The sequence below is a fragment of the Lipotes vexillifer genome, unplaced genomic scaffold (assembly GCF_000442215.2).
Source record: "Lipotes vexillifer unplaced genomic scaffold, Lipotes_vexillifer_v1.1 scaffold779, whole genome shotgun sequence".
NCBI classification, from domain to species: Eukaryota; Metazoa; Chordata; class Mammalia; order Artiodactyla; family Lipotidae; genus Lipotes; species Lipotes vexillifer.
In genome coordinates, this window is record NW_006788448.1 from 173,835 (window position 1) to 196,654 (window position 22,820).

At 39.3% G+C, this 22,820-nt stretch overlaps 1 protein-coding gene across 1 annotated transcript in view; it reads right to left on the reverse strand.

Moving 5' to 3' along the window:
- The window catches only part of IQGAP2 (IQ motif containing GTPase activating protein 2), a 293,348-nt gene that overhangs the window by 49,857 nt on the left and 220,671 nt on the right, over positions 1-22,820 (reverse strand). The window contains 6 exon segments of the mRNA XM_007461600.1: positions 1,798-1,867; positions 2,533-2,604; positions 3,732-3,815; positions 10,180-10,350; positions 12,201-12,343; positions 18,774-18,941. Coding sequence (XP_007461662.1) covers positions 1,798-1,867; positions 2,533-2,604; positions 3,732-3,815; positions 10,180-10,350; positions 12,201-12,343; positions 18,774-18,941 — 708 coding nt within the window.

Consider the following 22,820-nt stretch of genomic DNA (forward strand, 5'->3'; position numbering starts at 1 on the left):
ATGTCCCCTGCATCGGCAGGTGGACTCTCAACCACTGCGCCACCAGGGAAGCGCTCACCTAGATTTTTAAAATGGAATTTCCTTTTTCTTTGTAACTTAAAAAAAAAAAAAAAAAGTAAGCAAGTAACAAGCATCATCACAACCACCTACAAAAACATGTTCCCTAGAAGGAAACAAAAAGCAGCCTGTGTTCGTTTGGAAAACTTATCCTTAAATTACCTATTTTAGTGTGTTAGGGCTCAGAAAACAAACCCCCTATTCAGCTTCCTTATAAAAAATTAAAGATTATCTACCAACTAAGAGACGAATCTCATCAATTCCAAAGTGTGGCACTGGAGAGACTGGGGACCCTTCCTCCCTCAGTTTGCATGCTGGGTTCTGGAATCTAGTAGAATGCGGTAGCATCCAGAAGATTCCACGGGCTTGAGGCAGAACCTGGCCTCTGAGGCTGCCGGATACTTTTCCTTAACAAGTACCAGGGAAGATCTTTCTTAGGCCATCCACTTCACTCCATAATTCAGACAGACTTTTGACAATAAAGGGTATTGGTGAAACTACTTAGTAGCACTGTGCTAGGAACATTACTGAACAGTTCTTTATTTCCTCCAAAACAAAAAACAAAAAAAAGTAAGAAACAAGGCAGTTAGAACATAATGGCCATTTTCATTACTAAAATACACACTGATTTGTTTTGCCCTCTCAAAACTAATCTTGAATGACCTGAATATTTGAAGAATTTAGGCAGTACTAATAAACTTATCAGCAAGCCCTTCTAGACTTAATCTAGGACACGCTCTTTATTACATGTTCTTGTGATAGTAAGAAGGTTAAAACTTTAGCATATAAAGAATGATCTTCACTATGTAAAAACAACAACAACAACAGAATGACAAACGTATGCAGAGCTGAAACTGAAAAAGACAGCACAAAATGTCAATGCTATTTCTGGGTGATTTTTATTTCATTTTGCTGTTTTCAGACTTTCTACAAATGGCATATACTATTAGTATAAGGAAGATGATTTAAAAAACCATAGGTACTGTGAGAAGTCCAGAATGAAATTATAGGAAGATGTTTGTAGTTATCTTTGGGAGGTGAAACTGTGTGCTTTTCCCCTTCTTATTCATATTTCCAAATTTCTTATATGACTATGTTTCATTCTTAAAATGAGAGGGAAAAAAATCACAGGCCAGGTAATAAATTAAACAGTATTCAAATTTAAGTTTATCTTCTGGCTCTTTTGCATTAGATTCCTGCCTCTAGCTCAAATTTAATATAAAAAATCAGCATTTATACCAACTCCATTTTTTAAAAATTGAAGTGTAGTTGATTTACAATGTTGTGTTAGTTTCAGGTGTACAGTGAAGTGATTCAGATATATATATATATCTATATATTTTTTTTAATATTCTTTTTCATTATAGGTTATTATAAGATATTGAATATAGTTCCCTGTGCTATATGGTAGGTCCTTGTTGATTATCTATTTTATATATAGTGGTGTGTATATGTTAATCTCAAACTCCTACTTTATCCCACCATGCAGCCCATTCCTTTTGAAGAAGAAATCACATCTACCACATTTACCCCACTCCATTTAGATAGAAGGGCCCACTTCCTGTCATCACATCTTCCTTTGTGTACTGGTTCAGAACCTGGGGCCTAAAATGGTCAAAACCTACTGGAAATAACGGGCATCCTCTGTTTTTGGAGCCGCCACTGAAGCGACTCAGATGGAAATAACTTGTCCTTGCCTGGTTAATAAGGGATACTTTGTCTCAGAATGCTCCCACTTACCCAACGTTTTGTAGTCATCTCTAGCTTTGTTTGCTCTCAATAGAGACTGTATTTTCACAATTTCATTGTTCTGCGAAAAAAACAAGACCAGTCACAACCTCCCAGAGTCCCATCTACTCCACTATTTTAGAATTTAGAACTATTTAAGAAGTGACAGCGTTTTTAAAAGGGACACTGTTTAGAACTGATGGTATTTAGATGTGGTGTAGTCAATGTTTATTTTTGCATTCTCTTTGAAGAAAGGGGCAAATAAGTTAGCTAAAATATAAACAAGATAGCAAAGGGGCCGTTTAAATAAAGAGATTTAAAAAGGGAAAAGAATTTAACCACCAAATTTAGTTGGTCCAATCTGTGTTCACATATCTATTCTTCAAAGATCCTAAAAAAATTCCTCTTGCGGGTGTCTATTTAAATTACTCGGTTAGCAGTAATAAGCACTTTACAAGTAATGTTGGAAAGTTGAATCTTTTCTCCCTGGCATTACTAGCCCACATCAGTTTTCTCTCACCCATTTCCTTTCCAGTTCTGAATGGTGAAGTCTCACTCTGAACCTGAGTTCTGAATAAAAAAATGTAAAAAGCCTCCAAATAGTATCATATCGAGTTCTAAATCCTATTTTTTCCTCCTAGTGCTCATTTCCACCATTTAATAAAAATCATTCAATGCTAACATTCAACAAAGTATTCATTTAGTTCATTCTCGGCCAGGATAAAAATCCACACGCGTGTCTCTTACATGATCTCTGAAATAGTTCAGTCGTGAGAGGTAATTCTTTCGTGCTGTTACCATCCGGAACCAGGACTGAATCTAAAAATAAGTTAAAAAGAGAAATCCAGGCAATTACCAGATAACCTTTCATATCTCTTTATGGAGTCTTTTAAAAATAATATTGATAGATAATTTGATAAAAAAGTAAAAATTAGCAGCCTACCAACTAATAAACATCTAAAGCCTAATCTTCACCTTCTACTTCCTTCGTTGCTTTTTCTCCTAGGGGTTCAGAACATGTTACACGTTATGGTGGGGAAGGTAATGTAGCTCTTCGTACTATTTTGCTTTAATCTCAGTAAATAAAAGCCAAGCAGGCAAGGCATTTTGCTGAGAGTTGCCATGGGTCAGGGGATCAAATGAAACCAAGTTCAGGGTTGCTTCCCACATCTCTTAAACGCAGCGAATATTCTTTAGGTCTTTACAGGAAAACATTTCAAGAGGTCTCACGAGGGACCAACTGTGACCCATGTTTTTCTGAGCGAATAAGCATGTGTTCCAGGGTGAGCAAAGGACATTTCATTCAGGAGCTAGTAATGCACAAGGGGTCTAGACCATGTCATTCTTTGTCCTCACAGTTTAAAAAGTCTTAACAAATCTCATCTGATTCCCATCTCTCTCCAGTCCCACTCTTGTGACTCTGATCTGGATTTCCAAGTTTCTACAAGTTCACTGCTGTACAATTCTTTAGTTTTCAGGTCTGAAAATGCGTGTTCTTTCTCTAAGCTCGGAGCAACCAGCCTTGGTGGGAAGCTGGGTTAGAGCAGCCCACCACCTAAATACAGGCCCTAACTCAGCTCTACTTTCTCTTGTCATTGGCTTTGCATTTGCGTTACAACTAAGGTTTGCACTGTTAAATTTGAGCATTCTAAACATTATTAGTGAAGACCATAAGAAGAACATAAAATAAAACTGGGTTTCCTCCAGATTTTAAATAATCAATTTGGACTTGTTAGAGAAAGAGCATATATTATAAAGGACCAGAGACAATAGAGCGTTTTCATGGACTTGCTTGAAGATGATCAGCTAAGTGAGTAGTGGAGGTACGACTCAAACCCAGGACTTGCTTCTGATGTCAAGGCTCAAACATAGTCTGTCTTCTAGAAGCAAAATGAAAATGAAGGGAAAGGTTTAAGTCAAGCGCTAAGGTAGGAAAGGGTGTTTACCTTCACAACAGAAGGAATATTATCAATGAACATTTGTCGCCTGTGCATATAGGAGGCCCGCTGTTTATGTCCCTTCCAAAAAGCCTGTGGAAAATAATGAGTTACAGAATTACTTACATGTAACAGCTTATTTTAGAAAGTGCAAGGACCGAGTACATCTCAGGAGACAGTTGGGACAATGTCAGGGATCCTCCCTTCCAAATCTCATCTGGACACCATCTCTAGGGGTGGACATTAAACTGGGCAGAGCATACCAGCTCACACCTGAGGCTTGCCCCAAGTTTGGGAAAGGAATTACCAGGTGGAAGCCCAGTTTCTGGTTTGAAAGTTTAATTTTACCAAGGCCCTGGGTGATAAGAAGTCATAATAATATGGAATTGCCCTGAAACATACAAACAGATCAATTGGGTGCTGGTATTATTTGGTAACAATATAAGATGCTTCAAAATAAAGACTAGTAATTAGCTTTCCTCCAACAAGTGGGCCACTGTGATCCAGACTGAAAAGGAAGATGACTCTGAATCCCTGAAAATAGGAGTACTGTGATTGATCTTTTATTATTGCAACTATTTTTACATAAAGTTTAACGAGGCTTCATCAACATAGCTTTACAAGGTTATCACCATCAAAGAGAACTTTTACAGGAAACATTTGCAAAAAGTGGACACAAACTGGTATCTTTAGAATGATAAATCCATAGCTGTTATAAAGTTTATTCCAATTCATTTTTGAGAATCTTTTTATTGAAACATATCTTTGTAATTCACTCCAATTCTCTGATTCTGTTTTTCAGGTTAGAAATGAAATACAAGTTCTGTGTTAAAAAGGACAAATACAAAAAAATCAAGTTTCTTTTTGGCCTCACAGCACAGCTTGCGGGATCTTAGCTCCCTGACCAGGGACCGAACCCGGGCCACAGCAATGAAAGCGCCAAGTTCTAACCACTGGGACACCAGGGAATTTCCCCAAATCAAGTGGTTTTTTGTTTGTTTGTTTGTTCAAGTTATTTTTTATAAATTTCTTTTCACATCTGCATATATCAATCTACCTCATTCCTTCTTTTTAAAAAGGTATGCGGAATTTTATTGCCATTTAAAAAATAATATAATTTTTGGTAATGATTCAAAACAAAACAGTCATGATGGAATAAGTACCCAACTGAGTACTTGCTCCAGACTTCCCCTCTCAATTTAAATTCCTAGAAATGATAAATATGCTTTTTTAAAAAACTTAATTTTGAAATAATTATCGACTCGTAGGAAGCTGCAACAGTAATACACTGAGTTCCATGTACCCTTTCATCCAGCTTCCCCCAATGGAAACATCTTACAAATATGCTTTGAAAGCAATCCATCATAGTGCTAGAAAACAAGAAGGCATATGGGTCAAAAACCATGAGGGATCTTGGAAGAGAGAAGGTAGCTTGAATTGGCTGAAAGAGGGAACCACAGAACCCAATTCTACAAATACTGGGAACCTCTACAAAAAATGTGAGATGGCTCTAAGCTTGAGAGAGCCTTGAATGTCAGTCTGAGAAATTTTGGGAAAGTTGTCACATCACTCACTGCCAAGCAGTGAGGGGAATAAAAGCATAGATGGGGAGTAGGGATTGGGCAAAGTACAAAAGAGTATAGCCTTTTTGGAGGGAATTTAGCAGTATCAAATTTAAAATTATTTAGCGTTTCACCCAGTGTTTCTAATTTTTAATATACCTAGCCTAAGGAAATATAAGTACCTGTGTAGAAAAACAATATATAAGGATTTTTGTTGCAGCATTGTTTGTAATACCGAAAATATGTAGAGAACAGAATATTGACAAATAGGGAAACGGGATAAACTGTGATTGCACTCATACTAATGGCAATCTAACTAGTAACTTGTCATGATGGGTCTCAGTGGTGACTCGTGTTTTTGTGGCTAACACTGTTTTAAAGCACAGAGGTGCAAATGTGCCAATAATATTATACATCCCATTCCTTGATCCAAATTGAAAGGCAACCAAGTTACTGGGATTAGCTCAATTTCTCATTCTGCTTTTTTGGAATTATCTCAATTCCAGAAACACTATTAATCTCTATTAGCTCAGATTCTCAAAGATTCTGGATAAGGAATCTGTTGTAGTAACAGAAGATCTAATATTGAAGCATGTTTGCATTAGTGGAATGAACCCACTTGTCCGTTTTGTACTGTTTTTTTTTTTTTTTTTAATAAATGTATTTATTTTTGGCTGTGTTGGGTCTTCGTTTCTGTGCGAGGGCTCCCTCTAGTTGCGGTGAGCGGGGGCCACTCTTCATCGCGGTGCGCGGGCCTCTCACTATCGCGGCCTCTCTTGTTGCGGAGCACAAGCTCCAGATGCGCAGGCTCAGTAGTTGTGGCTCATGGGCCCAGTTGCGCCACGGCATGTGGGATCCTCCCAGACCAGGGCTCGAACCCCTGTCCCCTGTGTTGGCAGGCAGATTCTCAACCACTGCGCCACCAGGGAAGCCCCGTTTTGTACTGTTTTTAATGTCCTAAGGATTCAATGCTCACCAACAGTACTTTCCTGAAGATTTCATTTTGTATTTCATCTCTTTAATGATTATGTAGATTTTTCTGGAATCTACATTTATATTTTTATTGCTACCTTTCCAAACCAAGGCAACTTGGCTGGGTTTTGAAGTTTTGGTCTACAGAAGCAGAGTACTACAGGCTTCCTATTTTATTTGTCAAAATTTAACGTTCTTCTTTTTTAGTTTGTAAGTTTTAGTTTCATCAGGATTGGCTTTTTTCATTCTGTGCTAACAGCACAACTCCCGTGCAAGGCCCAGAGACTGCAGGCTCTTCTAATTAGAGGGTCTGTATTAAAAACAATTATAGGTATAAAGTTGGGAGGAAGGTGCTATTGATAAAAATGCAAAAGGAGACAAAATTCTAAACCATAAAGCCATTTAGAAGCAGCTTTTTATAAACAATTAGAGACAAGGCGTTTACAAAAACATCAATCTCTCTCTTGACTGGTATGAGAACTTGCGTGAAAATTTGTAATAGCCATGTTTTTGTTTTGTTTTTTGTTACCATAAATATATTTCCTGTGCAATTCAGCTGTAACAAAGGAGTTTCCCAAGATACCTAGACCTCAGAAGTTACTGCTCTGTTTTATAGATTCTAATTGTCAATCTCTAGAAAATCTGGCTTGCTACATTGGTTGCCTCGCTTGATAATTGGGCACTCAGGATAGTAATATTCAAATTACCAACTTCTGAAGCCCAAATTCTGTGATCTGTTAGCCAAGAAAACCCTAAATATTGACCTCTTTTCCCACTCTGCTTCAAGGTACAATCCCGCAACCTGCAAGAGTAGTCAGTTACATTCAAACAATGTAATGAAGGACTGTCCCTTCAGGTCACCCCCTTCCTCCCGGCCCCAGATTCTGCCACAGCTCCTGACAACCTGCACTTGCTTCAGAGAAGCTTGTTTCTTTTTCTTTGCCCTTATGCTCGTGGCACTCTCTGACCTGAAGTTCAATAATTTAGTAATTCTCAGGGCTAAGTTTTGGTATTTCACTATTATGCTTTTTCCTACAAAGTGGCATTTCAGCTTTCTTCAGTTCAAGGAAAAAAATATTGTAGCTAACTCTTTTTTCCTGTCTTGATTTTTCTGATCTCTTCCTGGGCCATCCAACCACCTGGATGTTGGATCCCCACTACCTGCCCTCTGAGTCACAATCTCTACCGCCTCATCACTTCGAACACTTGTTGAGCACTTAATAGCTGCATACTGGGCAAAGTCTGTTATGTGTATTATCCCATTTAATCCCTACAACCCTGCGATAAAATGGGTATTATCATCTTCAGATGAGAAAATGTATTTTAAGTCATTTATTCCTAGCTTTTCTGTGATTTTTCTCAAGTTCTTCACGTGTTTCAGTCACTTTCAGTGTCTGTTCTACATTCTGCAGTTATAAGTTCATTCACATTCTAGGATGTCATTTTTCTTCCTCTCTGTAGCTATGGGTTATCTTTTCATTTTATCATGCTGTCTTGTTTCATCAAGTCCATGCATCTTATTAAATTTCTTAAAAGCATAAAGCAGTTTCAGTATAAACATTTCTACTGTCTCCTGGAATATGAGAATCCTTAGATATTAATTTATGTTTTACAACTTATATCCATTTTTCTTTTTTCTTTTGCTATAAAATTTCACTTTTGTTTGAGATTTTTTTCTGGCTCTCTTCTTAAATGTTGGCCATTTTCTCAGGGCTTTCTTACTGTTCAAATATAATATGGTTATAATAAATTCTCATTACCTTCCTCTGTGTTTACTTGGCCACCTTCTGAATTGTCTGAGACAAAGGATTGGCTACTGATGACATATACTCTCTGTACCATATCTAGTTCCTTGGGAGGAGACTGTTGGTGGTAGCACAGTGGAGCTGGGGTGTGGTTGCCCTCAGCCTGGGAACTTTTTCTCTGAATTTGTTGAGACTACTGTGTCTGGGGTTGGTGCAGCCAGCTAAGAAGTTTGAGCTGTTCCACAGAAGGGAAATTTTCAGATTTGACATCATTCCCCTAATTTGGAATGAATCAGCTATGTCTGCAAAAAATGAGATTAGCATGATGACCTTTGGCTCATGGTCTTCTGGTTTTCTGGGTCACACCATATTCATCTCCAGGCTATAGTCTGACTTTAGACCTCACGCCCTCCTTGTTAGAAAACTGTCAGAAGCAGGGGGAAAGAAGTCATCACGGGGTGACTTCATAGGGTAATGGCTTCTTATTCAATACTGCTGCTTCCACGGAGGTGGGGAGGAAAGGCTCCAGGTGACTGTTTCCGTCTTTTCCCCAGCTCTCTCATGATTTTCGCCCTGGGTCCTAATATCAGGCAGATTTTATACTAGAGGGCTCTGTAGAGTGTCTTCCAACTATAACACAGCTCTGGGCAGATTGGAGAGCTTGAGGTTGGTCCAAATTGTGTCACACTGGCTAACACTCTTCGAATTCTGTGCAAAAGTAGAGCCTCAGCATCAGTGTAGATGATGTTATACTTAAGATTTTGTTCACTTCCTGTGTGTTTTGTCTACCATTTATTTAAAAAAGGAATAAACTGGAAGACTTACAGGTTCACCTAGAAAAATCCTTTGAGTATCTAGTTTTTTTTTAAATTTCGTTATTTTATTTATTTGGTTTTTGGCTTCATTGGGTCTCCATTGCTGTGCATGGGCTTTCTCTAGTTGCAGCAAGCGGGGGCTACCCTTTGTTGCAGTGCATGGGCTTCTCGTTGGGGTGGCTTCTCTTGTTGCAGAGCACGGGCTCTAGGTGTGCGGGCTTCAGTAGTTGTGGCTCGCGGGCTCAGTAGTTGTGGCTCGCGGGCTCTAGAGTGCAGGCTCAGTAGTTGTGGTGCATGGGCTTAGTTGCTCCGCGGCATGTGGGATCTTCCCGGACCAGGGCTCGAACCTGTGTCCCCTGCATCGGCAGGTGGATTCTTAACCACTGAGCCACCAGGGAAGCCTGGGTATCAAGTTTATAGAAGAAGTTTCTTTTAAAAAATTAATAATTCCTGCCTTCTAACATCTTAAGCTCTGAGCAAACCCAGATATTTGAGCCCCTATCACATGCAAGACACAAGAATACAAAAGTTTTAAAAACTCATCTTCTGCCCTGTACAATATTATAGTTAGGTGGGGCAGCAGATCAGTACACCAATGATCACAAAAGAGAAGCCCTTCAACTTACAACCTTTCAATTTTGGAAATTTAATAGTTACTGGCCAAAGCAAAAAGCCACCAAACTCTGCCCATCAATAACAGTATCACTTCGGATGCAGAAAAAGGAACAAACATACGGCCTTTTGGAAACCAGCGTGGTGGTTGAGAGAGGATGCTAGGGGAACACAGAATAGAAACATCTAAATCTAGCAAGCTTCTCTCCTGCCAACCAGAACATTCGGACAAGTCATGCAAGCTTAAGAAGAAAAAGGTTGGGAATGAGGATGCCTCTTGCAGGCCTGAATGAAGAAGGGGATTATATAAGAGGGAAGATAGCCTCAGAGATGCTACATTTATTTCATGAGCTATTCTGTTCTTTAGGCTACAAGAGCATAGAAACTCAGACGCCACTCAACATCCACTAACCACTAAGAAACCAATTCAAAAGCACCTGAGGTCAGACAGTAGGTGACACAAGGTATCGCCTTTTTAGAGAAACAGGATTTCAACTCTGATCTCAGGTATTCCCCTGACTCTGACTATTCACAGTATCCTGAATACTTTCCAGAAGACCACAGGTGAAAAATCATCCAACATCCTTCCCATCTCGGAGTCTTCAATAAATTAGACACAGGGGCACTGATTAAGGACAAAATCAGCAGTCACATTTGTTTTTTAGAATGCTGGTAGTTGACTGTCCTATTATCAAATAATATTTTCATGGAATGACAGTTTTCTGTAACGAGTGGTAGGTGACTCACATACCTGTATTTTGATCACATGCTCTTCTTGTTCATACAAAAATGATTTCCTAGCTTCATACTCTTTCCTAAGGAGGGGTCCTGAGGTTGCGGCTTGAAAGCGCAGAAGCATATCTTCGGTAGCAGACCACATCTTCTCACGAATGTAATCTGCTGTAACTTCCTCAATAATGTCCTGGCAAGAGATATTTCTTATGGTTACACTTCACACATCAGATGAAAGGAGCATAGAGAACAGCTTCTGGAAATTTTATCTTTCAGAAAATGATCTGCATAGCTCTCTCTGGCTTGGTGTAAAAAAGATCTGACCAGAGCCGAGGGATGAACTGGCTCAGCTTCTCTCTAGTGATACGGTTCTGCAATCCTCTGAACTTTGTGCTGAGATGGTATGAGAATGAGGGTGAATGGTCTCAGGATTTGGAGGTAGAGGTGTATAGATGATGCTGGCAGGGACCAGGCAAGAGGCCTGATCTCCTCAGAGTGTAAAAGAGACAAGGATGATTACAGTCAGAGTATGCATCACCTCCTCCCTCTCCTGAGGGAAAGACTGCAGTGCCCATGAAGTCCTTGGGCTTTTCTTGCCTAGGCCAGAGGAGGCAGATCCCTGCAATGACTAGGGGAAAACTCAAAATAAACTTGGGAGAAAATAAAAGACTTGGAGCAGAAGAAAAGGCAGTGGGAGAGGAAAGATAAGTGCTATTGAGGGCAGACAGGGAAACCTAGATGAATGAGAAAAAAAGGAAGAAGGGGGATTGTGAGAAGCCTTCATGTGGATGATGAACTGGGTTTACTTTTATGTTCTTTGAGAGACGCAAGCAAAGACTGGACTCGCTTCTATGGCGGATGTCTCTTATCCAGTGTGACTGGACTCAATGGATGGTTAATTTAAACAATTAAAAGTGAAATCATATAAAAGATGCATAAGTACTTTTAAGAAGACATATGTACATTCTTGAATAAATTCAGTAATTTCAGATTGACTAGAATTTTTTTTTTTTTTTAACAGCATAGACCCTCCACTTTTTATTAATCCTGATACTCCACTTCAAAGTTATTCCTAGGGCATCTCTGGATGCCACACGAGCAGTTTTGGCTCTGAGTTGAACCCTTCAATGCTGCCTCTTCACAGTTTGACATATCCTTTCAATGAGAGCATACGGTTTTTAAATACTGGCCATAATTTCATTTTTCAACAAAGCAGCACTAATAGTTCATTTCCACAATGCCATTTTCCTATAAACTCTGGGAACTTTACACATTTGAAATTAGTTAATAAATACGTTTTTCACTATCTTCTTGTCATTCAGGATTTCTGTGGCATTGTCATCCCCAAGCCACAGTTTTTTTCTCTGAGTTTTGGTAAATACTGCACTGGTGATTCTGTCCACAATACTGCTACCCTGCAGTATCTTTGATGCTGGTGACTGTGAACAGTTCTATAAGATCTACATTTGTGAGCTATATTTTCTTCAAGACCGAACTCAATTATTAGAAGTATTTTCTCTTTAAACACACTACAATGCCTGGATCAAAGAGCAATTTTCACATCTTCCGGGTCCGACTTTTGGTCTCAAGTCCAAAGCAATCTTGGTGAACATTTCTTTAAGAGTATTTCTCCTGGGGAAGCATTATTCACTTTAACGGACCTATGTATCTTTGTTATAGGTTGAGGTTGGGAGAAAAGAAATAAGACATTCTGAATACTTACAACCAAGGAATTACCACTAATTGAGCTTTGGTGTCACGGAAAACCTGGAGATTGATTTCTTGGGATAATCTGTCATCCTAAAGAAGCTGCAAGAGCTTTATTCCCCTAGTGCTGTTTGGTGTTGCTCTGACATACGGAAAACATTCTAAAAGTTAGGAACCATGCAGCCACATCCAACTGTAGTTCATGAAGACTTTACTCCCTATCTAGTCTTCAAATAAATTAGTTCTTCCCATCAATTCCATGATTCAAAAGTAGAAAAGCAATCACACTTATCTTTATATAGTACACCTTCCCATCAAACACCAACCTCCTACCTCAATTTCTTTTCCCATGAGCCATGATTCTTTAAGCAAGCAGGATTCAGGTGTGACCCAGGAACTCTCTTTTGAATCGATGTTGTAGTAGTAATCATATTTCTCCTGCAGGTTGAGTTTGAGCCAGGAACCTTCAGTAGACACTAAAGAAAAAGGTTTGTTAAATTCCAGGGAGGAACATGGAAACTTTCAACATTGATGTAGTTTCTTCAAAAAGTAAGTTAATTGAATGAATATGCTTTTCACCAAACATTCAGACGGTGTGTTAAAATCATTAGCAAGGACTCATTAAAATGGAACGAATTCTATGTATTCAATGGCAGCTCCCTGCTAAGCCAAAGAAAAAGGAGGCGAGAGTAATGTCTAATGCTGGCTCCGCATACCAAATTTTTCATGAGGATGAAAAGAGCTGCAAATGGCCAACAAGAAGGAAAAGCAAACAAGGATGGATACCCCAGGTAGATGTGAATAGCAACACAAGGAGACAGGGGAGACTGATGAGGAAGAATCGTCTTTATTTAGAAAGGCTTCCAGCAACTTCTTTGAAAAGGAGTGACCTACAAGGGCTGTGACCCATTATTTAAGAAGAACCCATTATTATTATTTTTAAAAATTAATTAACTAATTAATTTTTGGCTGTGCTGGGTCTTCGTTGCTGCACGCGGGCTTTCTCTAGTTGTGGTGACCGGGGGCTACTCTTTGTTGTGGTGCATGGGCTTATTGCAGTGGCTTCTCTTGCTGTGGAGCACAGGTTCCAGGCGCACGGGCTTCAGCAGTTGTGGCTTGCGGGCTCAGTAGTTGTGGCTTCTGAGCTCTAGAGTACAGGCTCAGTAGTTGTGGCGCACGGGCTTAGTTGTTCTGCAGCATGTGGGATCTTCCCGGACCAGGGGTATAACCCGTGTCCCCTGCACTGGCAGGCGGATTCTTAACCACTGCACCACCAGGGAAGTCCCGAGAACCCTTTATTTAATGATCTGCATTAAACCAAAGCAGAAGTGACTCATCTTTGCAGACAACTTTATTCAAAGCACAAAATGGCATACACAACCTCTGAGGTCACTAAGCAGGGAAAAGGAGAATCCCTGGTCCCTCTGACTCATCTTGCTCTATGCAACCACACAAAAGCAGAAAACAAATGTTGAAAGAACTTAATTTTGGCGGGGGGGCGGGGGCGTGGGGTGGATACTAGAAAAAAACAAAACAAAACTATGGCAGTCATGGCTTAAATTGGCCAAGAAGAATATCTCCTCATGAATTTATGTGCTATACTTCCTATTTAGCAATCTATTTATTTTGTTGAATGGTTATGATTCTTGTCCCAGATCAGAGAGCTAAAAACAACAATAAAACAGAAACTTCTGACCAAGCTAAGCCAACTGCTGCCAAGTGCGCATTAGAGCAATTGCCTTTATAGGTAAATCAAAATTTGACTGAATTTCCTCAAAGAATATTTAAATGGATTCAAATATCTAAGCAGAGATAACTTTAAGGTGTGTTGATTTAATGTGTGCTGATTCTTTATTTGGTTTTGTGTGTTGATTCTTTACTTGGCTTTTAATGCCCCTCAACTGTTCTGTCAATGCCCAGGAACAGAGAGATATCTCTCTTCAAATGGGCAGTCAGGCAGTTGTTATCTGTTTAGAAATGCTGGTCTACTAGAAAATATATTGTATAGTCAAATTAGGATGATCGCAAGTAATCATTATATTTTCAATCACCAACAGTTGTCAGATTCACAAGTGCTTTCAGAATAATGAAAACCCTTTTTAAGGCAACTCTCTCAGTGGTAAGGAAAGAAAGCAAATAAAGATGGTGAAAATGGGTATGTTTTATTTTCATAAGAACTGAGAAGTAATAAGTTCTTAGTTGGTTAAAAGCCAACCACATTGGGACTTCCCTGGTGGCACAGTGGTTAAGAATCCGCCTGCCAATGCAGGGGACATGGGTTTGAGCCCTGGTCCAGAAAGATCCCACATGCCGCGGAGCAACTAAGCTATGAGCCACAACTACTGAGCCCCCATGCCACAACTACTGAAGCCCGCACGCCTAGAGCCTGTGCTCTGCAACAAGAGAAGCCACTGCAATGAGAAGCCCAGTAGTTGTGGCGCACGGGCTTAGTTGTTCTGCAGCATGTGGGATCTTCCCGGACCAGGGGTATAACCCGTGTCCCCTGCACTGGCAGGCGGATTCTTAACCACTGCACCACCAGGGAAGTCCCGAGAACCCTTTATTTAATGATCTGCATTAAACCAAAGCAGAAGTGACTCATCTTTGCAGACAACTTTATTCAAAGCACAAAATGGCATACACAACCTCTGAGGTCACTAAGCAGGGAAAAGGAGAATCCCTGGTCCCTCTGACTCATCTTGCTCTATGCAACCACACAAAAGCAGAAAACAAATGTTGAAAGAACTTAATTTTGGCGGGGGGGCGGGGGCGTGGGGTGGATACTAGAAAAAAACAAAACAAAACTATGGCAGTCATGGCTTAAATTGGCCAAGAAGAATATCTCCTCATGAATTTATGTGCTATACTTCCTATTTAGCAATCTATTTATTTTGTTGAATGGTTATGATTCTTGTCCCAGATCAGAGAGCTAAAAACAACAATAAAACAGAAACTTCTGACCAAGCTAAGCCAACTGCTGCCAAGTGCGCATTAGAGCAATTGCCTTTATAGGTAAATCAAAATTTGACTGAATTTCCTCAAAGAATATTTAAATGGATTCAAATATCTAAGCAGAGATAACTTTAAGGTGTGTTGATTTAATGTGTGCTGATTCTTTATTTGGTTTTGTGTGTTGATTCTTTACTTGGCTTTTAATGCCCCTCAACTGTTCTGTCAATGCCCAGGAACAGAGAGATATCTCTCTTCAAATGGGCAGTCAGGCAGTTGTTATCTGTTTAGAAATGCTGGTCTACTAGAAAATATATTGTATAGTCAAATTAGGATGATCGCAAGTAATCATTATATTTTCAATCACCAACAGTTGTCAGATTCACAAGTGCTTTCAGAATAATGAAAACCCTTTTTAAGGCAACTCTCTCAGTGGTAAGGAAAGAAAGCAAATAAAGATGGTGAAAATGGGTATGTTTTATTTTCATAAGAACTGAGAAGTAATAAGTTCTTAGTTGGTTAAAAGCCAACCACATTGGGACTTCCCTGGTGGCACAGTGGTTAAGAATCCGCCTGCCAATGCAGGGGACATGGGTTTGAGCCCTGGTCCAGAAAGATCCCACATGCCGCGGAGCAACTAAGCTATGAGCCACAACTACTGAGCCCCCATGCCACAACTACTGAAGCCCGCACGCCTAGAGCCTGTGCTCTGCAACAAGAGAAGCCACTGCAATGAGAAGCCCACGCACCACTGCAATGAAGAGTAGCCCCTGCTCGCTGCAACTAGAGAAAGCCCGTATTCAGTAACGAAGACCCAACGCAGCCAAAAATAAAAATAATAAATAAATAAATAAATAAAAAATAAATAAAAGACAACCACATTGGCACTGTAAGGGTTATTTGAGTTGGGATGTCAGTGGATAACAGAAAAAGAGAATTTTATCATTTTCACATCAAGTATGAGTTTAGAGTCAGATCAAAGGCTGAGGAGGGCATCTCCAGAACAGGAGAAATACAGTTGGTTTGTTACTTAGGGAAAAGACTAATTACGGGCCTTTGAGGAACCATACAAGAGAAAGATACCTGTGAGTTAAGAGGTGGTGAGCATTCTATAAGGAAGCATACTTTCTAGATGCCTTCCAGACAAAATCATACCTATATAAGACCTAAACTGAACAATAAGGCTGAGTGATCTACCAAAGAGTGAACACTTGTTTGGGAAAAAATAGACATCCTAGAATCAGAGGTGAAAGAGTAAGAATAAATCATCCCGTTCACTCCCCCAAACAATGTTCACAGCTCTATTGGGAATGAAAGTTAGTCTTTAATTGGCTAGAAAGTTTTTCCTCTTGCTTCTGGAAGAGGGGTTGGCAATCTTTTTCTATAAAGGGGCAGAGAGTAAATATTTTCAGTCTTGTGTGCTACAGGTCTCTCATACAGCCACTTGACTCTGCCACTGTAGCAAGAAAGCAGCCAGAGACGATATGTAAATTAATGAGTGTGGCTGAATTACAATAAAACTTTATTTATAACAACAGGTGGCAGCCCAAGAATCCGCTAAAAAACTATTAGAATAAATGAGTCCAGGAAGGTTGCAGGATACAAAATCAATATACACAAATCAATTTTATGAAAATATGCCCACACAAAAGTTTGTATACAAATGTTTACAGAAGCATTATTCAGGATAGCCAAAACTGGAGAAAAAAAATCTAAATTCTATCAACTGATGAATGGATAAACAAAATGTGGCATATTCATACAATGGAATATTATCAGCCATAAAAAGAAATGAAGCACTGATACGTGCTACAACATGGTTGAACTTTGAAAACATTACACTACGTGAAAGAAGCCAAACACAGTGTGATTTAATTTATATGAAATGTCCAGAAGAGGCAAAATCAGAGAGACAGAGAGTAGATTAGCGATTGCCTGGGGCTGAAAGTTGGGGGTTGGGAGCAATGGGTAATAGGTAAGGGGCTTTGTTTATTATAAGGAAAAATATCCTTTATTAAAAGGCAAATTAACTATCCTTTATTAAAAGGCAAATCCTTTATTAAAAGGCAAATTAAGTAAAAACTTCTGAATTTCACACCTTAAAAGAGTGAATTTTATGGCATGTGATATATCTCAATAAAAAAAATCAATTATATTTCTATATGTGAGCAATAAACAACCCCAAAGTGAAATTAAGAAAACAACATTTACAATGGCATCAAAAATAATAAAATACGTAGGAATAAATGCAACTAAAGAAATGCAAGCCCTATACATTGAAAACTACAAAACATTGTTGAAAGAATTAACGACCTAATTAAAAGCAAAGACATACCATGTACATGGATCAGAAGACTTAATATTGTTAAGATGGCAATATGCTTCAAATTGATCTACAGCTTCAACACAATCTCTAACAAAGTTCCAACTCTCTTTTTGTTTCCAGAAAAAAATGAATCTAAGGTATCTCCTATGTTTCTAAATTGGCTATACCTCGGGACATTTTTTCTTCACTGACCAGGACATGGCACTTGGGAAGAGGAATAGGCAAGTTTAGGGAAAAGAAGATAAAACTAAGTTTGGGCCAGGATGATTTTGAAATTATGATGGGTCATCTCTAGGAACTCACCCCTGCATAAATACAGTTGTATAATTCTTTCCTCGTAAAGGATGAGGTAGGGGCACTACAGTAACTCCTGATGAAGAGTTGTGGAGGGAACAGAGAGAGGCTCAAGGGTGATCAGGTGCCAAGTGGGAGAGGATGGCCAGTAGCCCCGTTTCCATTTCATTAACAGAAAATTTGCGGAATTGGAGGGTAAAATTCCCAAGTTAGAAATACATCAGACTAATTTACAAGGAAGTACATAGGGTACTTTTGGACAGACTTCCAGTGAACTAAAAAAAAAAATATATATATATATATTTTTTCCCTTAAGTTCCACTTCTAAGGCCATATGTTGTCACAGCAGTTTCCTAAAGATGAAAAGTACTATGTACATGACCCATGACGTGGTACAAGTAAACACCAGCCTGAGAGTCAGGAGACACCTTGATCCTTGACACTAGGACATAGCAAGCGCTCAACAAAAATCTACTAAAGAGATGATGGATTATCTCTGCCAAAAATTAATCTCCTTGGATTTGTCATTTTTTCCTCTGTCCAAAATGTCATCAAGGTGATTTTCTAAATCTGAAAAATGAGTCTTAAACTCATGATCTAAAACACAGTTTCCACAGCTAATATTTCATGATCTGCCATTGGATTGTACAGGCATAAATATATGCCAAGGCTCTTGGAGACCAATTTGCTGCTTATTTTGTACTTTCAAAATTACTTTTTACTTCCACTTAATATTGTATAATAATATGTCGTTTGTTTCAAAAAGGATGGAGAGAAATATTAGTGTAAAAATCAGTTTGTACCACTAGAGGGATGGCTCAGCAGCAAGATCTACAGGAAGCAGAGTCTTCTGTTTTTTTGTTTTCTTTTTTTGAGATGCGATTCCAGTATTTATTTCCAAGATCCATACACTTGGATATGACTCTTTCATTATGACAGACACTATCAGAACTCCATTTTAGAAGCATGGGGACTCTGGGGCAAAAGGACAAGGATTAAGGTTTGAGAGAAAGACAATAACTCTTTTAAAGGAAAGCAGGAGATGTCTTTGAGGAGGCTACCCTATATCTGCCCTACTTTCTGTAAAGTCTCCTTTAATACTGTATTTTCTCAAGTATATGGCACCCACACACAGCCGTCAAGTTAATCACAGCTTTCTAAGAGACAAAAAAGGAAAAGCAACACCTAAAATATTTCCTTTGCCAGAGATGATAAACATTTCAGAAACGTTCATTTGAAAGCGATTATCTGTCTTAAAATTAAGGTAACACAATACCACCGAAACCATCATATTCAAAATGACAATTTAGTTTGTGCTAAACGATAAAGAAGCTTACCACTTTTAGATTTTTGCTCTTTTGACTTCGCAAGGGTGTCATAGTACCTGTCAGCACATTCGGGCATTACATCGTTTGTACTACCAACGGCAGACTTCAAAACAGACAAAATATCACTTTGCTTCTCCTTCTCCAAAAATTGATTAACATCAACGACCAGTGTAACCCCTGGGTAATGACAAATAAATGTTTCCATTAATCGTTATCTTCTACTCACCCTAGAGGCACGCAAATATATAATTCAACCTTTTAGGAATGCATTGGTATTAAACCTGTTTACCCTTTGAGAGTATGCACTACATACGCCCCAGAGAGTCACCAACTGCTCAGGTTGTTAAGAGGAATAAAATCCCATAGGAGCACTGTTTATCAAAAATCGCAGGATTTCCTGGTTACTCTTGTGTGATATCAAGGTACTAGGTTCTGCTCACCGTGGTGATCTGTGAAATGGGGCGGGAGGGGGACACATATTGACAGTAGTTATGCAGCCCTTAGGCAGGTCATTAATCTGTGTTTGAGAACTAGCTTTATGAAGACATGTATTTATTTTAGAACAAGTAAAATGCTATCTAAGCCACAGAAATCCTGAAATTCTCTGGTATAGTGCAAGTTTAAGATTGTCCTTAGCAACCTGAATGAATGTTCTAGAAAGGCAACAGGCACAGCTGGTGAATATGTGCAGTGGAGTCCAGAAACTTAATTCTGGAACCAATTTAGACCTAGAAAGCATGTTATCCTATTTCACATTTCTGCCTCTCCCCACAAATAAAACCTCACTGGACTCTTGGTTGCCTCAAGAAAGTTAACGCGGTGACTCCTTTTTCATCTATTTTAGTTCCAGGTAAGGATATTCTGGCCCACCCAATGGACCTACTGTCTTCACAACCTATAAATGCACTGAGTTAGCAAGGCAGAACAAAAAAAAATGGAAGAAACCAGGTTAAACACTTTCTGGATGAAAAAACATCTTGATGAAAAGAGAGGAGAGAGATGGATTTTTTTTTTCTTTCTTTCTTTTTAAACACACACGTCAAACTCTGCCATGCAAATGCTAAATGGTATATTGCTGTCAGCAAATTATGTTCACACGTGCATAGAACTGTGAAGGCTGACGTGGTAAGAAAAACAGAGTCTGACTTTTGACAGCCATGAGTCCACGTCATGCAAATCTCAAGGAGCACGTGAAGAGTAAAGACCTCCCACAGCCAACTCCAGCTGTTGCTGAACAAAAGCTACAGCAGTAGGTTCTTTCACATATAAAGTTAATGGGAATGGGTAAGCTGCCCCCCTTTCCTCTTCTCCAGGAAAGCTTTGCAGAACAAGAAGGCGGCAGTACTGGTGTTGGAGATGTCTGTGGTCTGAGAGATGTGGAAAGAACAAGGAAAAGACAAAGGATCCTCAGGTGAATTACATCCGACAGCTTCATCGAACCCGGTGAAATGCTGTTTTCCTTAAAAGATGGATATTACGCAGGCATACATTTCTTGCAAATGTATGTATTGATGTGCATGCAGTGGGTCCATGGGTTAATCTTCCAGATAACTGAGGCTGACTCCTTTAGGTGCCAACCTTCATCTTAACAGAATCATGCGCCATGAAAATCTAAAGCCCCAGCAAAAACCCTAACAGAACAGTTTCTATCCTGCTCATCATTGTACCCACAGTCCCTGGTACGTATCAGGTGCTCAACATTTGCTGAGAGCTGCCAGAAGAGTCCTTCATATCATTAAAATTATACTGTGCTGTAATACAGTGAGTGGTAACTTCAAGGACTTATGGAGGTGTTGGGGCTGCATTGCTCCTGCACTAAATGGCCTCAAATTCCTCTTCTTTTTAGTTTTCCTCTAACGTCACTGTCAGTTATCACCTCTTGCTCCTGTCTGAGTGCCTGCATGGGGCAGCCCAAACACCTAACTTCCTGGTAGGTCATGGCTTCTGAGCTGGGAAGAGATACAACCAAGAGATTAGCCTTACGCCGAAGATAAGAATAAACAGACTCAAAGTAGCTGTCCAGGTGGTCCCCACTGAGTTGAGAAAATCAGTTGTAGTACAGAGGCTTTGAGACAGCTATTTTGCTTGCTTTTTTCTTCATCTATGGGTTGTGATTAACTTCCAGATAGTTGAGAATGACAGATAAATGATATCCGGAAAGTCAGGTATGTTTCTGCTATGGAACAAATGAAGAAAACCTCCCCCAAATCTCCTAAGAGATCCAAAAATATGTTTGCTTTACGTGGGCTCTTAGGAGGAGAAAGTAAAAAATCTTTTTATGTATAAAAGCACAGATCTACATATGGCACATAAAGAGGTAGACGATATATCTGTGGTATTAAAATGTCATGGTAAAGAGCACCATGGGAAAAAAAAAAGGCTAGAAAAATTCCTTAGGGTGCAGTAATGGAAAAAGGCTGGAAAACATTGCTCTAAGGAGTCAAAAATGGAGAAAACCCTACTTTAAGAAAGCAGGATGCTCCAGTGAAAATGGACATTGGGCCAAAACGAAGGAGTGTTGAGTTACTATGCCCTTTTAAATCTTGCCTGTGGTAAAATACATGGGTCAGCACATTTTCTTTTATCAAATTATCTGGGAGTGGGTTTGATAATTGCAACATGTGATCAGAATCTGTTTTTCAGTCTTCATACAAAGGATGAAGAATGCTTTTAAAAGTAAGAGTAAATTCCTTGTTGATAAAACTGGAAAATTCTCAACTCAGTATAAGAATATAGATGGTTTCATCTTCAGAACGTCTATTTGTTGCTATATATCATAGAAGACACTGTATCAACTCTTTCACGGGATAGGACAGAAGTAGAAGAAAGGATTTTAAATATGCAAGTGTGGAGTAGAGAATCACACATTTGAGAAAATTTCTTGTATTCAGAGTAAATAGAAACGTTGAGTCTCAAGAGGATCAACTTAACATTCGCAGGCCAAATACAGGCAGAACACAGAATAAAAAGGAATAAAATAACTTCTAAACTGGTTTGATCTTTAAGAGAAAAATCATAACCCTTTTAGGCTATTTGAGTGCCTGTATGATAATCTAATTTCTTAAAAGTGTTCCTTCAAACTACGGCTGCCTTCAGTCTTATATATAAATTTAAATCTCTTGTGTACACAACTCAATTTTATTTTATTTTCTTAAGGATTAGAGTGCTAGATGGGACTTGCCTGGTGGCACAGTGGTTAAGAATCCGCCTGCCAGTGCAGGGGACACGGTTCGATCCCTGGTCTGGGAAGATCCCACGTGCTGCCGAGCAACTAAGCCCGTGCGCCACAGCTACTGAGCCTGCGCTCGAGAGCCCACGTGCCACAACTACTGTAGCCTGCGCACCTAGAGCCCATGCTCTGCAACAAGAAAAGCCACCACAATGAGAAGCCCGCGCACTGCAACGAAGAGTAGCCCCCGCTCACCACGACTAGAGAAAGCCCACGGGGAAGCAATGAAGACACAGCTCAACCAGGAATTAAAAAAAAAAAAAAAAAAAGGCAAGAAGCTCAAATGACAATTAAAAAAAAAAAGGATTAGAGTGCTAGAATGGAAAAACTTCAAAGATCCTAAGGGTATAAAAATTCGGGTTGGAGAAATACACATATTTTTCCAGGCTAAGGAAATAAAAACCAGATGTTCCTTACAGATGCCTGTGACGTTTAAAAGCACATTTCTGGAGCAACACTATGACTTGATACAACAGGATAGATTCTAATTATGTCATGAATGGAGAGGTTAATGAACTGCACCTTTAGGATCTTAATTTATGTAGGTTATTTATATATGTAGAGTATTAGCATATCAATCTTTTTAAAAAAATAAATCTATTTATTTACTTATGTATTTTTGGCTGCGTTGGGTCTTCGTTGCTGTGCGGGCAACTCTTCATTGCGGTGGCTTCTCCTGTTGCAGAGCACAGGCTCTAGGCACACGGGCTCAGTAGTTGTGGCGCACGGGCTTAGTTGCTTGGCGGCATGTGCGATCTTCCTGGACCAAGGCTCGAACCTGTGTCCCCTGCATTGGCAGGCAGATTCTTTTTTTTTTTTTTTTTTTT